We start from the raw sequence: 14,916 nt of genomic DNA, 5'->3' as shown, positions 1-14,916 counted from the left end.
TGAGTTGAAACTCAATACAGTACTCTCAAAGCTGGCCTTTTAAGACATTACTGTGAGTCGGATATCCTAACATTATTCAAATTTTATCCTAGCATTTCCTTTTAATTACTTATTATGCAAATGATAATAAACTTTTTTCTGATTCTATACATTTTCAACACAAGGATTTCATAACACTGTTTGATTCTATTTTGAGCAAGTTTGCACAAGAACAAAGGCAACCCACCTTCTGCAGCAAAGCCAGGCACATACAACAATATGGCCCTTTTAGGTCTTGGACATAACAAAAATGCTAGTCTTCAGAATATTCTTACGATTCATTTGCGTCTTCCCCCTCAAACAAATGCTGCTCAGATGTGGAAGGTGGACAGGCACAACTCCAAATGTAATGAATAAAATATGTTTTCTCAATTAAATAAAAATGAAGCGGATGTGCATTATTTACTGTTACAGTAGAACCAACCTATGACATGTTTTCATTATTCTTTGTCAGCTATGGCACTCACTTTAGTGAAGAAAGGTGCTTCTTGATATACCATAAGGAGCAAGGATACTAAGATTACATATATTAACCCCCCATCATTAGATTTTCTAATCCCAGTGTATAATTTTTATTAACCATTTAAAATACATTGGAAACCCTAAGTTAGGGGGAAAAAAAGAATTACAGTTCCCCCAGGACTAAAATTCATGGGAATCTGAATTAGCAGGTATTGCAAAAAGTAGTAGAGTGCAGCAAGGAGGGCTGGAAACCAGACGAATTGTATTCAGCTCCCAGCCTTGACATTGACTTGCAACACTACCTGGATCAAGTCAGATAATCTTTCCATGTTTCAATCTGTGGCTTGCCAGCGACAGTAACATTGCAAGAGGTTTGAACTCTAGAGAGAAGAATGGTGGACTGCCAAATATGTTAAAGAAATATTCTTTGTGGTTCTGCACAAGTTTTAACATCATGTGCAACAGCAGCAAACTCAGTAGTTGCAGTTGCTGCCTACTAGAACATCTGACTACATGAAACAGAACATTCTTTACTTATCGTGCTTATTGGGGCAAAAACAAAGAATCACCTACAATAAATTAGCTATAAATTATTGCAGTTATTCAGACAGCTGTTTTATTATGAACTAATTAAAAGATTTTTCTTGATTAAGCACCCCTAATAGATATAAATAATTCTAATTCCTTTCTCTAAAATTTTAAGTGCATCTTTCACAATAGGGGGAGCAATTTGGAACTTGTCATTTTCCTGAGGTACAGAGTCAGCTCCAGTTGCTCACGTATTTTTTAAAAACAAGTCATTTTGGCAGATACGGTTTACTGACTCTTCAAATAAGAAATGCTTTGAACTCTAAAGGCTCAGCTATTCTTCGAGAATGTCTCCGCTAGAAGTATACCAGAATATCAACACCTTTACTAAGCAGTGTACGTTGAAATGACAAAAGCACATATAAGCACAGCTGCAGCTATGGCAGAGATTCTGCTGATTCAGCTAGTTCAGCAAGGGTATGGGTTTTGGGGTTTCTTAAGCCTCTGTGATCTTTGTCACCATGTTAGCAAGACTTTATGGCCTTAGTCCATACACATACTGGCTACTGTTGTCTTCATTTCATCTGTGTATGTAAGGTGTTCTGACTATGTCAAATTTCAGGGACTTTTTGTTACCAAAAAAAAGGTCCCATTGAGACTACTTTCCTGAGTATATGCTAATGGAAATTGCTGTCTGACCCACAATTTTTCAGAGAACAGCAGGCTAAAGAAATTACTTGTAAAATCCAAAATACTGGTAGTAGTATGCTGGGGATCAAAGGCTTAATGCTTTTGTAGCATATATAAAAAAAAGAGGTAATTGCTTAAGTACATAACTGAATAGTGTCATATTTTTCCAAGAAGACATGCTCAGATCCTATGCATTAAAGTTATGTTTTGTATTAGTTTAAATAATTAATTAATTGCTTTTTGGAAGGAATGCAAAGAATGATTTACATTTCCATGTGTAATCCGTCATTCTGAGAGAAGAAACAGCAGAATAGTTCACCTAACAAACGGCTCTGGGTCCTCTAAAGCAACCATCGTAGAAAAGGCTAACTGTACAAGCATCTAAGATAGGTCCAGTTTGATCTTTCTGGGCTTCAGGATACCTCACACTGAAACAGAGGAGGGATAAATAGCCGAATGTCTCAGATCTTGTAAGTGAGCAAGGTTGCATGGATTATCATTAAAACTCAGGACCTCTAAGTAGTAACCAGGTTATAGCAGGAAATAGAAAGGTCTTTTTTAGTAGCAGGTGGCCCATTTCATCCTGAATCAGAAGCAAAGGCGCAACCCATTGCAATGCTAGCAGTATTGCAGAATCAGTGGGCTGAATTTTAGAATGGGAGACGAGCCAAGGCCTTGAGTTTTTGTGATCAATAAAAATCACAAATGAGCTGCAGACCAAAAGGAGTACTCAAATGGTAGAAAGTTTGCTTCAGCCCTCCTGGCTGCCGCCATGCTGGAAGGAGGGCCACAGGCTGCAGGCTGAGTGGGGCAGCCGCAATGAGCCCGAGACCATCAGACACAGTGCTGAGATCATAATCGCAGCAGGATGTTCTGGTAAGAGCAAGAACGCTAGCTAACTTGGCTGAAATCAAGCCCAACTATTCAGGCTTTGCCATAATGTGGATATGCACGAGAAGTAGGGTGTGGAAGTGTTGTGAAAGGCTGCCCTCACAGCAAACAAAACCGTTACTAACCTTGGTACTGAATAACTCTACAGTCTCATCTTTTCTGCAGAAGTCATTTCATAGTTTGTGTTTTTAGAGCTTGCAACGCTATCTGTTTAGTTTTAACTTTCCCTTTTTGCTTTTCTCCTTTCACATCCCAGTACGGAAACACTCCATAAGGGTTTGTACTTTGTGGAGTTTACCTTTTTGGACAGTGCAAATTCAATTTGGTTGGAACCGTAGCATAAAGAATCTTACTGTTATTATGAACTGAACTGAAGCACTTTTAGTAAAATCAATGCCTGCATGCGGTATTTTCTCGGTTCAGCAAGGCAGCCTGCTTACATACAGTAATTGGACTTGTGACAGGTAATTAAATGGCTTGTAAGGCCTTTAGGATGCTTGATTATGTGCAAAGCACCACACTAATACATAGTAAATGAAGTGGCTAAGAACATTGTGTTTCTGTTGATTGGAGAGATACTAAAACTCTTCCACTTCATTGGAGGGAGAGAAGAAAATAAAACCAAGACAAAAGACTATGAGCAGTGGTGATGACATAAAAAGGGAGCATAAAAAGAATAGGAGAATGTACTTAGAAACTGGGTTGCCTTGGTTATTTTAACTCAGTCATGCTTACACAGACTGTCAAGTCTCGACTACTTCAGTATATCATTAAATAATGAACTTGTTTTTTGTGATCACAAAATTGATAAGACAGTCAAAATTATTCAGCAAGGGATAGGAGCTCTTCACGGAACTTAGATATAATTAGAAAGTGAACTGATACTCCAGGAGATGCTAAGCACATACATGAACACATGACATATTTTAAAGAATTCATGTTAAATTATCAGAGTCCTAACCACAGTCCATGCTATTATTACATTGCCTTGTAAACAGACAGCTTGACGTGTGCAGTTGCACACCCATAATTATGGGACTAAACCGGGATGTCATAAGAAATCTAAAATGCGTCAACAGTCTTAGGGGTCCTTGTCAAAATAGGGATTGTTTTACAAAGCAGTTTTGTAATATTTTTTAAATAGTGGGATACAAAAATGCCTCCATTCCTTTCCTGCGTGTTTTTGCAGACAGCAGCCTGATCACTGGGAGAGGGAAAGAAGCAGAGGAAGAGCCAGAATGGAAACAGAAAACTATGCTTTGTGGTACCAACAGCATAAAGCCAGACAAAAGAAAAAACTTCGGTTAAATGGAAGAGTTGCAACATGAACCTGCTTCTTCCTCTTCTACACAAAAATCTTTTTTGCTTATAAAAAATAACCCTTTAAAAACACAGAGGGTATGCCAAAGAGAGAAGTCCACAGACAAGATAATTTAGGTAGCACACTCTTATGCACAGCAACAGAGGACTCATTTTAGGATATCAGTGGTTTTAACACACACATTGAGCTATAGACAGAAATATTTCATGATGAGTATACTAGAGCCAGCCAAGACTTCAAACCAACTTATCAGTCAAAGTGGCACACCCATCCACAAAAAGCAGAAGTTGCACAGACATTTTTGTCTTTCTGCTATTCCAGGTATAACACTTGTCCATTTTAACAAAAAAAAACCACACAAAAAAAACTTGTCAAAATTTGCATACTGTTAGATACACAAGACTATATCTTTTACTAGGATAAAAAAAGATATTTTTTCTCTGTAATTAAAAGAGCATTGCTTCCAGAGGAGCTTGTAGCAGATCTAGGGGCAAAACAAGAAAAAAAGGTCACCAAAGGCTCTGATTTGAACCCTGAATCATTCTCCTCACACAGGACTTTACTGAGAGGTCTTCTGGTTTAATCCAATTTGACATCAGTTTGACAAGCCTCTGTTTACATTCCTTCCATACAGCTAATGGGAAACAAAACACAAACCGTACAAGGTAATGTTTCTGTCTGTCTACCAACACACACTTTCTTCTAACCAATACTCCCTTGCTTTGCATTTGCCACCCAAAATCTTTTATGGTAGTAAGCCAAATAGCTTCAGGGGCTCCTTGTTACCACTTGGGCAGTACCAGGCTGCTTCTGAGCTCTGCCTGGGAATGAGCAACCCCCGAGGCCCCAAGCCAGTGGGTTTTCATTGTCTGGACCAGAAAGGGGTGCAGCAGGAATTTGGGTCTGATGCCAAAGGAGGCAAAAAGACTGCCCGCTCAACACTGCTTGGAGTTGGTACCTACATTTGAATGGTGGTGTAGGAAAGCCAGCCATTTCAGGCTCAAGCTGACTGTGTTTTTCTCAGAAATGAAGTGTCGTAAGATGCTTTTGTCATTTGAGGGGATGTTCAGGAATGCGTACGCATTTCTCTTCCCTTGATATATATTGGTATATATTGTACAGAAGAACTCCTAGAGGACACAGTACTTTGAATCTATAAAACGTTCATGACTGGCTCTCTGATAGTACCAGCTGGCAATCTAGGTTTTTGTATATTTTATCTCGTATGTCAGTAGCAATTTATTAAAAGACTGCGAGAAAGCACATGTGCAGGCTGCTATACTTTCAATAAGACTGTGATTTTCCAAGCAGTGTAGGAAAGTTAGATACAGTTAAAATGCCACATTGCTGCCTGTATTCTGTTTTAGGCATCTGCCCTTTTTTGGCATAGTGAGGAAAAGCAAAATCTGACCTGTAGCATCTCAGATGATGAGCGTGAGTGAGACCTGGCTTAATTTTTCAGATGCTAGGTGGATTTGGAAGGACTGGTACTTAGGGGAAAAAAAAACAAATAAATGAACAAGCCACTTCTTTTTCGTCTAAATTAAAAGAGTGCTAGAAGTAAAACAAACTGTGGAACTTTATACTATCTCTTGCTGATGTTTGTCAGAATAATATCATACTTTACAGGGTGGCACCATTCCTGTGTTCGAAACTGCCATTTTTAGATGCCTGATAAGTCATCATAGGTTTATTTTTTCCCCTTATGCTACTATTCTGCTTTTCCCTGCGGGCTCGTTACAGCTTGTTTCTTCTTGAGATAGAGCAATATGGTCCTCTGTCATAAGTCACATACAGTGATAACAGGAATAGTACCTGTGTGTTTTGGCTTCCAGTTTGACTGCTGTTTGGGATGAGTATGTCAGGAAATTTTAGTCTACAGACAAGGTTTTTTCCCTTGATAATGGATAAATGGTGCTTTGAGACAGCTGTCAAATTGGGGAGAAAAGCAGTGATCTCCCAAGGCCTGCCTATAAAAAGAGATCTGCTTTTTGGTCTTCAGCATGCCTTGTTCTACCTGGTTTTGGCTTCATTTCTTTTGGGGAAGAAACGACAGATGGTAGTATTACCACATGCCTTTAGCACGCCCAAAAAAGATAGCACTAACAGTAAACAGGGCAGATCTGTGGATCCTCCCTCTTGTTTTTTGTGCACAAGAGACAATTAACAATGTCAACATTTAAATGATTGTCAGTAGATGTGAGTTAACACATTTCCTGGCTCTTAGTTGACTGTATTTTCAATGAAGGGCAGTGTATTTTTCAACCAAGAGAGCAACTGGATACAGGATTACATGGGAGTTGAAGCACTGTTGTTTTTAACTCCTTATAGGTGGTCAGCATCAACTCCAGGAAAAGATATATGATTAACCCCAATAATCCACTTCAAGATCAAAGCTTTAATTAAAATCCTAGTAGAGATGAGAGAGAGAATTTGTCTTGATGTAAAAATGTGCTTTATGGGAGTGGAAGCATCCCATAGACGTATTTACATCCTCTTTACTTTTCATTAACATGCAAAGATTTTATTTGGCACTGTAAGTAGACCAGTCTTATTATTTATTTATAATATAAGCTCTGATGCTATATCACACAGACAGTATCTTCAGAGCGTCAAGCTGTACCATTTGTGTTCTGACTCCTTTTGAGCTGTGGCTTTGTGGTGTCGGTTTGACCACGCAGAGTGCAGTGTGGAATGGTAAGTAATCAGATGAACAGCTGAATATAGGCCAAGAAAATGCTGAAGGTTGTCGTAATATGAGCCAAATACGTGAATCCCTAAATATAGGCAAAGATGTCAGTGTTTAGGTTGAGAACAGATGAAGAGAGTTGTCACGCTATTGTTCAATGGAGTCTTCACTTCAGAACAGTAGCATTAATTCCAGTCTCGTTTGTAAGGTAGATAACTAGTCAATTGATGGTAAAGCAAAGTGTAAATGTGAGGTTATTATATGTACAGCTGATTTGCTCTTGTAGTGTTATATACAGTAATGGCAAAAGTATACTTGCACTTTATTCATACATGACAGGGATACCTATGTGTATACTTATGTGCATGCAGGTATATAAGTATAGATACAAATACCATGTAATCGTGAATATATAAGTATACATAAAGAGGTAGGTTCAGTGTAAACATGATGATTGAGGTGTTCTTAAGTGTAACCTTCCGTATAAAAACAATAAAAACCTGGCATCCCCAATTTTATGGTAAAAATGGTTCCTACTTCTGTCTAAAAAGACTAGAGCAATATATTATTCTGTGATTGCCTTACTGGTGATACCTGCTTTTGGAAGAACAACACTGTAGTTCTCCAGCTAATGGGAATAGAATAAAGCTGTGAAGAATATAATGAGCAAAAGAAACAATTGGGTCCTTCCACAGGCAAAATCAGGTGGAAGAGGCCACAAAGTAACAGGTCTTCCAAAGCAATTTGTACATGTCATCAAGGAAAATTTCAAGGCAGATGAAAAAAACCCAACCTACCAGACTGTATCTTCAAATAAAGACAAACAGGAACTATACTGGAAATATACGTTAAAATACTGATGAAATGAGTTGACTGTTAGTATGCTATGTTAGACCAGCCTGACTTTAGACTGGTTTAAAACATAATTTTTGAAACAGACACCATTTTAGGCTTTTATGTAGCAGGGTAAAATGTGAAAAGAATGTGTCCATAATATTTTTGAGGGTTAACAGTGCTTTGTTTTAAGAAAAGGTTTAATATTCTCACAAAAGTTTGAACATTTCAGAAGCTCTCCTGATACCTTCATCTCATTCCTGCCAAGATACTTGTAACCTTACAAAAAGTTAAGGTGTTTTTAAAAAAAAATAATTGATTTTTCAAACAGAATAGAGTGCATTTTCAGTATAAACAAAGAGAGCCCCTCTGAATTTTGAAAGTGTTTATATGCACGCTGTCTAATGTCATCTTCTTTTGGGGGTTTGCTTTTTTATCTAATGTAAATAGGAAAAACCCATAAATTCCAGTCAAAACTTTCTCATGAGAATGGTTCTCCCGAGGGTTTCTCACTGTAAAATCTTCTGTTTCACTTTTAGGTCAAACACCTCATTATATTTATAGGGTAAAGTCCGAAGGTCCCACCTTGTTTGACAGGCAGCATGACTCAGCACAAGAGCTCTGCATGTGTTTCCACAGTCCTAGCAGCTAATCTTCTCATGCACTTAAATTTTAAAAATAAAAATACTATTATTTTTATTCATAAGAATTATTAATACTAATTTGTAAATCAAGGCCTTTCTTTTCATGTTACTGTACTTTTTAATTATAACATTTAGGCATTCTCCCCTGAGTATGGGGACACTGAAGCAGCACTGTTTGTTTTGGTTGCTAGTGTTGCGTAGTATTGCACAGTTTATTGGAATCTACTATTATGCTTTGGTATCTCTGAAATACTAGCACTTTTAGCAGGCTGTTTGTTAGGAACTAATACATTTACACATATATTCCAGGTATGCCTAACCTTTCTAGTCTACAAGCCATACAGCAATCAATGTCTTGTGGCAGAGCGCCACAGGGTAGGGACCCCAGAGAGCCGCTGACTACCTGCTTGCCCCAGCTGGGGACGCGCGTTCCCCCGTTGCCCCTACTTCTGCACACCCCAGTGCTGGGCAGGGATGTAGCCTAGTGTGGGAGCTGAGCTGGAACTGTCCACAAGGATCATGTTAATCAAGAGCCATAGATCAACCCCCCCCTTACTGTATGTCACTTAGCAGAATAAAACACTCGCAACCTTAAGTGAGGAACATGTACATTAGACCTGTTATATTAAATGGTAGGGGATTTAAACATAGCTTTGTCTTTGCTTATATAACCGTTTCTCAGTCTGAGGTGTATATAGCACTGTGTTCCCTGAGACATTGGCCAGTATTCAAAAATGTCAATGCCTACACTTCCTCACATGTAAGAAAGCAGATAATCACATTGTGGGGAAGGAACGTAATGTGTGAGTTGTTAAAAATTCAACCTAATTTCTATTTCATTTTAAATCAAAAGCACTGTAGCAGTACTGCACAAGCAGGCCCCTGGATTTTTTTTTCTTCCCAAAGGTTAATTAGTGCTTGATTTAAAAAGCTTGGGAAACACTGATTCACATCAGGTACTTTCGTAAGAAAAAAATTAAGTGATGGGAAATCATATCAGAAGAATAAACAGAAGACCTTCTTGGCTTCTTGTGTAGTCGTCAATAAAGTGGCTGAGTCTTACCATAAAGCATAAAAGACTGAGGCAAATTTCAGAATGTACCTTTTCAAAAATCAGGAGGTACACATTTAAAGTCTGACTTTCAGTCAAGTATTAACTGGATCTGTATTTTTGCCTCTGTAAATGGCTGATGCAAATGATTGTAGGCATAAGTTTTTGCCAATTAACATTTATAAATATTTCAGTCATCTCAATATCTGATTGGGAGCATACACATATATTTGTCATAAATTGTCCACATATAGACTGTCCAAAGCTACGCTAGCAGTGGTTTGAATCTGCCGTTTACAATGAAAAAGCAGGGCTGAGTACTGACCATATTCCCTGTTGACAAAGAAGCAAGCATATGTCAGCTGCTTCACTGCAACTGCTTATATGCCAGAAAGACAATACTTAACAAATACAAGTTTTACCATAAAAGCTGATAAAAGATAAAGCCACAAGATGAACAGAACTGTAACATGACGTAAAGCCCATGCTTTACTCAGAGGGGTCTAACGCTGTTTCTATTCTTAATGATTTTTTCAGAATGGCAGAGACTCATGGTTTGATGGAGAGACTGGAGAAAGCAGTGACTCGACTTGAATCATTATTTTCAGATTCACACGGATCTGGTGGAATGGAGTGTGATGCCATCAATGGAGTCAATGGAAGTAAGTCTGGTTTTTTGAAGTACTATCTCTCTGTTACTAAAAAATTGCAAGTAGCGCACGTGTTTGTCTTCTAAGAGGGAGTGTAATCCCCCCTCCTTATGAATTCTGTATCAAAAGAAAGTAGTATTTTAAAAAATTAATTTAGAAATGTCATGTGACAAGCTTAGCCGTACGCATAATTCTAAATTAATATAGCCTAGAAAATTCAAGATTTGACTAGTTTGTTAAATATACTGTCCATATTTCAAGCTTTATCACTCTTTCCATTTTACCATTTATATTGCTGTAGATAACTCACCAGATGAAAATGTCTGCTTGAGCCAAATTAGCAGAAGAAATGAGACATCCCCAAAATTTACAGCATAAATATTCCCAAAGAAGTCTGTAATATAAACATCGAGTTTAGTTGCCAGCTCTCTGAATTTCACAGTGCGGACCTACTTCATTTAATTGTTTAACATCCTTAATCAAATATGAGCTTGTTCATAAGCGTTTGTTCACTAAGGGCTGCCACACGTTCATGGCCTTGCGTTGTTATCTCTTGAGCTCTCCCTTCTCAAGTGGATCTCCAAAGCACTACATTGGAGAATAAACCAAAAAAGTCTATCTTCATTTATTCACATCGTATCACCAAATCGTATTTTTTCACGCCTTAATTTTTTTGTTGTTCATGAAATATACAGGGTAAATAACCTTATAAATGTGGCAGTTCTAATGTTGATTGAACAGAGGTGCCCTTTCCTTTCTCCAGAGCTTGTTTTTTCACCCAGAACCCCGACATATATCCCTTTATTAGCTTCATATCCTTTGCTTTCTGTATTCCTTGGCCCTTTCCAGCATTCTCCAGAGAAGAGCACATCCCAGCGTGGACTCAGCTGCTGTACAGAAGCTGCAGAACAAGCAGAAAGTTGCAGGCAGCTTCCTTACTGACACAGAAGCAAGTCAGTGTATGTCAGCTGCTTTATTGTCCCTGTATGCCAGCCTTTACCCAACAACACATGCGAGGGACCTGCCCCACAGTCATGTGTGCCATGGCCTACACACTGGCAGCTGCTGTGGAGCAGCTGGCTGAAAGCAGCATGTTTCTATGGCAGGAAGGGAGCGTCTTCCAGCAAGCTTCCATAGCAGATGAGTTAGCCCATTAGAGTAAGCGTCAGTGATAAGATGCGTACAGTCCAGAGAAAACCTAGACAGCTAGTAAACTGTAGCAAAGTCATGGAGAAACATGATCCGTGTACAAACTGACAAATAAATCAATCACTACTAGAAAATGTATGGTTTTTAAAAATACAGGCTTCAATCCTATAATTAATCCATTTAGGTGAACCTCTATATTAATCCACAGCTCAGTATTGCAGAACCAGGGCTGATTTCAGAACAGGAGATGAACTCACCGTGTGAGGTACTTCCATGAAAATTGCTATATCCTTGGCCTAACATAAGAGCTCAATCAGGTGAAAAGATTCACTCCCCAGGGAAACAGAGCCTTAAAACCCCAGCAGATCCCTGGAAGAAACCAACTGACAAACCTTGTTGGAGTGAGATTATAAAACACACCCACTAGGAGACTGCAGTAAGAAGCTGAGATGAGCAGCACCATGGGGCACTTGCCAGCCTGCACCACGTCTCCAAGCGGAGCTGTCTCACACCAGGACTCAGGAATTAGCTTTTGCTGATGCAGTTAGGAAAGACTGTACCGGTTCTTCAGTTTGGGCAGCTGATATGCATATAGTGCCACAAACATCATTCTGTATGCCTGTGTTACTGTGCTTCTGCAGACGTTCACATAACCTCCACAGCAACTGCAGAGTTGACAGTCTTACAGAACAGGTCTCTTTTTCTCCTTTAAAACTGACACTCAGCCAGAGTGTGACCTTTTTTAAGTCTCTAGTGGAAATGGAGATATATTGCTTTTTTCTACCATGACCCCCTCCCCTAAAAGACCATTCCATAATTAGAATTATTACAAAAAATAACCTTGACTTTTCAATTAATACTTTTTCAGAAACAACAAAATACTGAGGAGGATGGGAGAATTGTACCTTTACTGTTTTCCTAAATGGCATTACAATGGCAGGATTGCAAACAAATCATTCCATTGCTCTGCATGGCCCACAGCAAATTCTAGTAAATGCTCCTGGGAGTTAGCTGTATTGAATAGTGAAAAATAGCATAGTTGCTTTCTAGTTTTGCATAGGACAATTGCCATTTGGTGAACTGCTATTTAAAACTCTGCTCTAAAGTAAAAGGTTACAATGATTCTCTTGGGGACATACACAGATTTTTACAAAGAACATAAATGGGGTTTGGAAAGCATCTCCACAACTAAAACCTTTTGTACACTAGATTATTTGAGGGGTTTACACACAAACACTTAATACAGAAGAAAGCCCAGAAATTCCTCAGAATTATAGGTGAGTGACATCAAGAGAACAAAAGGAGCCTTGAAATCCCGCCTAGCTGACTAACAACATTTGTTTTTTCACACAGGCCATTGCAAACTCCAATTGCCAGAGCCTTTCTTTTTTCTGTCAAGGAGCCAGATGACTCTTGTGGAACAAAGAGGGCTTTCAAGATTATGAATTTGGACACAATTGTCATACAGTGCCAAAAGGTTAAAGCAAACTCTCTGGGGAAAGCCTGGTACCTCTTCAGAGCAATCTTCAGGCTTCATTAATGAGGGAGAGAGGCTGGGAAGAATTTTAACCTTGGTCTCTCAGATCCTACAGATGCCATAAATTCACACGTGCATCACTCATGCTGGACCTGGCAAAGGTTCTGAGGCATAGACAAGACATGAGGATATGTCAGGGAGTAAAGGGAGGGCTGGAAAGCATCCAAGGAAAGATTACTTTTGCTGTCTTAAAAGGTACCACATAAAGCCATTTAGAAGCCAGGTGCATAAGAAACTGCATTTTCTGATTGTCCACTTTATCAGGAAACTGCTCTGTATACCATATAGAAAATAGCGTTTTTGTTCCTCTGTTAGAAAATGTAGCATATATAGTCAATGGGATGTGTCATCTAGAAGACTCGTTTGAGCTTTCTTTATCCAGTGACAGTTTTGCAAGGTCAGACAACAAAATAAGGAGATTACAAAGCCGCATCTCACTGCATAAATCTACTGTCAACCCATACTAAAGACTCTCTCTTACTGGAAATAGAATTGCTTGCTATTAAAAGCCACCAAACAATACAAGGATCTTCAGGAATGGGTGGCTGGTATAAAAATAGGTGTTCAGTACGGTGCAGATTCTTTTTAGGGGATAATATGTTTTATGTACAACAGTAGAATTTTGTTAAGATAATCATGCTTATCAGGCCACTAGGCCTTTGAAGGGCTAAGAAATGTTTATGTTAGCACCTGTCATTTTAAGACAAAAGAGGCTTCCCACGACATTATACAGAGTAAATTCTCTTCATGTTCCTAGCCGAGTTCTACCAAGAGTAGGGTTTTTTTCTTTCTAGCTAGGAAAAAATCATTATACATCCTTTTTCACTGATTTCACAAATCAATGAGTACAGCAGAAATTAAGTCACAGCAATTTCCCCTGTTTCTATGGTATTTCTCCTCCATCTGCTACAAAGGAATGTCCTATGCATTATGTACTTTATTAACCCATTATAATGGAATGCTCTTCTTCTATAGGCATAGCACCATATGTTGAAGCCTTTGATAGACTGCTGAATGGAAGCGTTGCTGAGTTTCTCAGGTACAGCAAGATTCTTGAAGGTGACGTGAAGACACATGTGAGTATTTACTCAAATTTTCTCCCCATGATATAAGCGTACAAGTCTTGGAATCTGTGTGATCAGCCTTGATTGCTGCGTAGAGGAGAATCTTAATAGCAGTACTCTGAATTATTAGTTCTTGTAACAGTAATAACCTGGCATAACACACTGAGGACAGTTGGTTCAGGAAGGGCAAAAGGCTGTATGGGTTCATAAGAAGAGACTGCTCCCCTTCTACAGCACCAAAGGTTGAAGACCATAGTATGCAAAATATATAAATATTCTCAGTCACAAGCAATTTCAATGGTACTGTTGGCTGCTAAGCCCTTTGCAGGACAGGAACACAATTAAGAACATCAATCAACAAATGAGTAGCAAACAATAGGTGGGTCCGAGCAGTGGTAACTTCTTGTGGTTGTCTTCTAGGCACGTGTATCATCATTCCAATTAACGTAGAGATTTTGTTCTTTTGATTGTTTGTTTTTATTACTAACATCTCTTTCATTTGGAACAACATACATAGCAAACTAAAAAATGAGTATGTCAGACATTTAAATGACCCTTTTTTACCACATATGTCACAGCAAGGAAGTACTATGCTATCATTTTCATGATGAAATTACTTTGTAACCTTATAATATCTTGTTTGTTTCACTTTATTTTGAAGCCTGTCTTCTCTAAAACTGGTGGTAATAAAATGACAAAGGATGGACTTATCTTACCAACAGCTTACCAATACAGATTTTGCAAAAAAAACACACACAAGAGAGCCAGGGTCAGTTTAAGCTGGATCTGAAGGAGTGTGAAGCTTTTGACTTTTTCTGCTAGATTCATGCCATCAGGCCTTTCTTCATGTGTACATTTCCCAATTTGTTGCAGCTGCTGCTGTACATAACAAACACTGTAGCCAGAGAAACATGCAGTCCTACAAGCTACTGGGACTTACGCTGCAAGGCCAGCATAAATATTTTGCAAGACAGCCAAAGTAACCAGTCTACTCACAGAGCAAGAGCTCTGGGATTATTCCGTGAACTGTTTTTTCTCTGTGGTGTTATACGTTCTTGTTGGTAGGGTAGAGTTTCTGACCTAGTTAGGCCTAGAAAACTGGAGGGAGTAAGGAGATCAGGCAATTCTAGAGGACCTTTGTGTTGCTAAGGAGATGCTGCACCTCCTTTTTATTTGAAAAAGCCTTTTCACCTTAACAGTTACACTATAAGCTACAATATATGTCTTTGTTCTTAAAAGAAATTAGGGAAAAATTGATAAACTTGGGGGGGGGATTACCAACCTAACCAAGCAGAGAATTAATCCCTGGAAAGGATCGGTTCTAGCTTTGGTCATTAAATTTGTTAGACACCATTATTTTGCAGTTT

General features: G+C 38.7%; 1 protein-coding gene across 2 annotated transcripts in view; it reads left to right on the top strand.

Annotated features, from left to right (window-relative positions):
- CAP2 (cyclase associated actin cytoskeleton regulatory protein 2) overlaps positions 1-14,916 on the top strand; it is a 69,483-nt gene that overhangs the window by 1,895 nt on the left and 52,672 nt on the right. Inside the window, exons 1-3 of one of the 2 annotated variants that reach the window (XM_076330576.1) lie at positions 6,552-6,628; positions 9,687-9,811; positions 13,461-13,561. In XM_076330576.1, the coding sequence (XP_076186691.1) occupies positions 9,688-9,811; positions 13,461-13,561 (225 nt within the window). In that variant the 5' untranslated portion in view covers positions 6,552-6,628; position 9,687. Of the gene's footprint in view, positions 1-6,551; positions 6,629-9,686; positions 9,812-13,460; positions 13,562-14,916 lie in introns of those variants that run through there. The other variant, XM_076330575.1, reaches the window with a different exon arrangement.

This window comes from Aptenodytes patagonicus, chromosome 2 (assembly GCF_965638725.1).
Source record: "Aptenodytes patagonicus chromosome 2, bAptPat1.pri.cur, whole genome shotgun sequence".
NCBI lineage: Eukaryota > Metazoa > Chordata > Aves > Sphenisciformes > Spheniscidae > Aptenodytes > Aptenodytes patagonicus.
The sequence above is the reverse complement of the archived record's forward strand: the minus strand, read 5'-3'. Positions and strand labels throughout refer to the sequence as shown.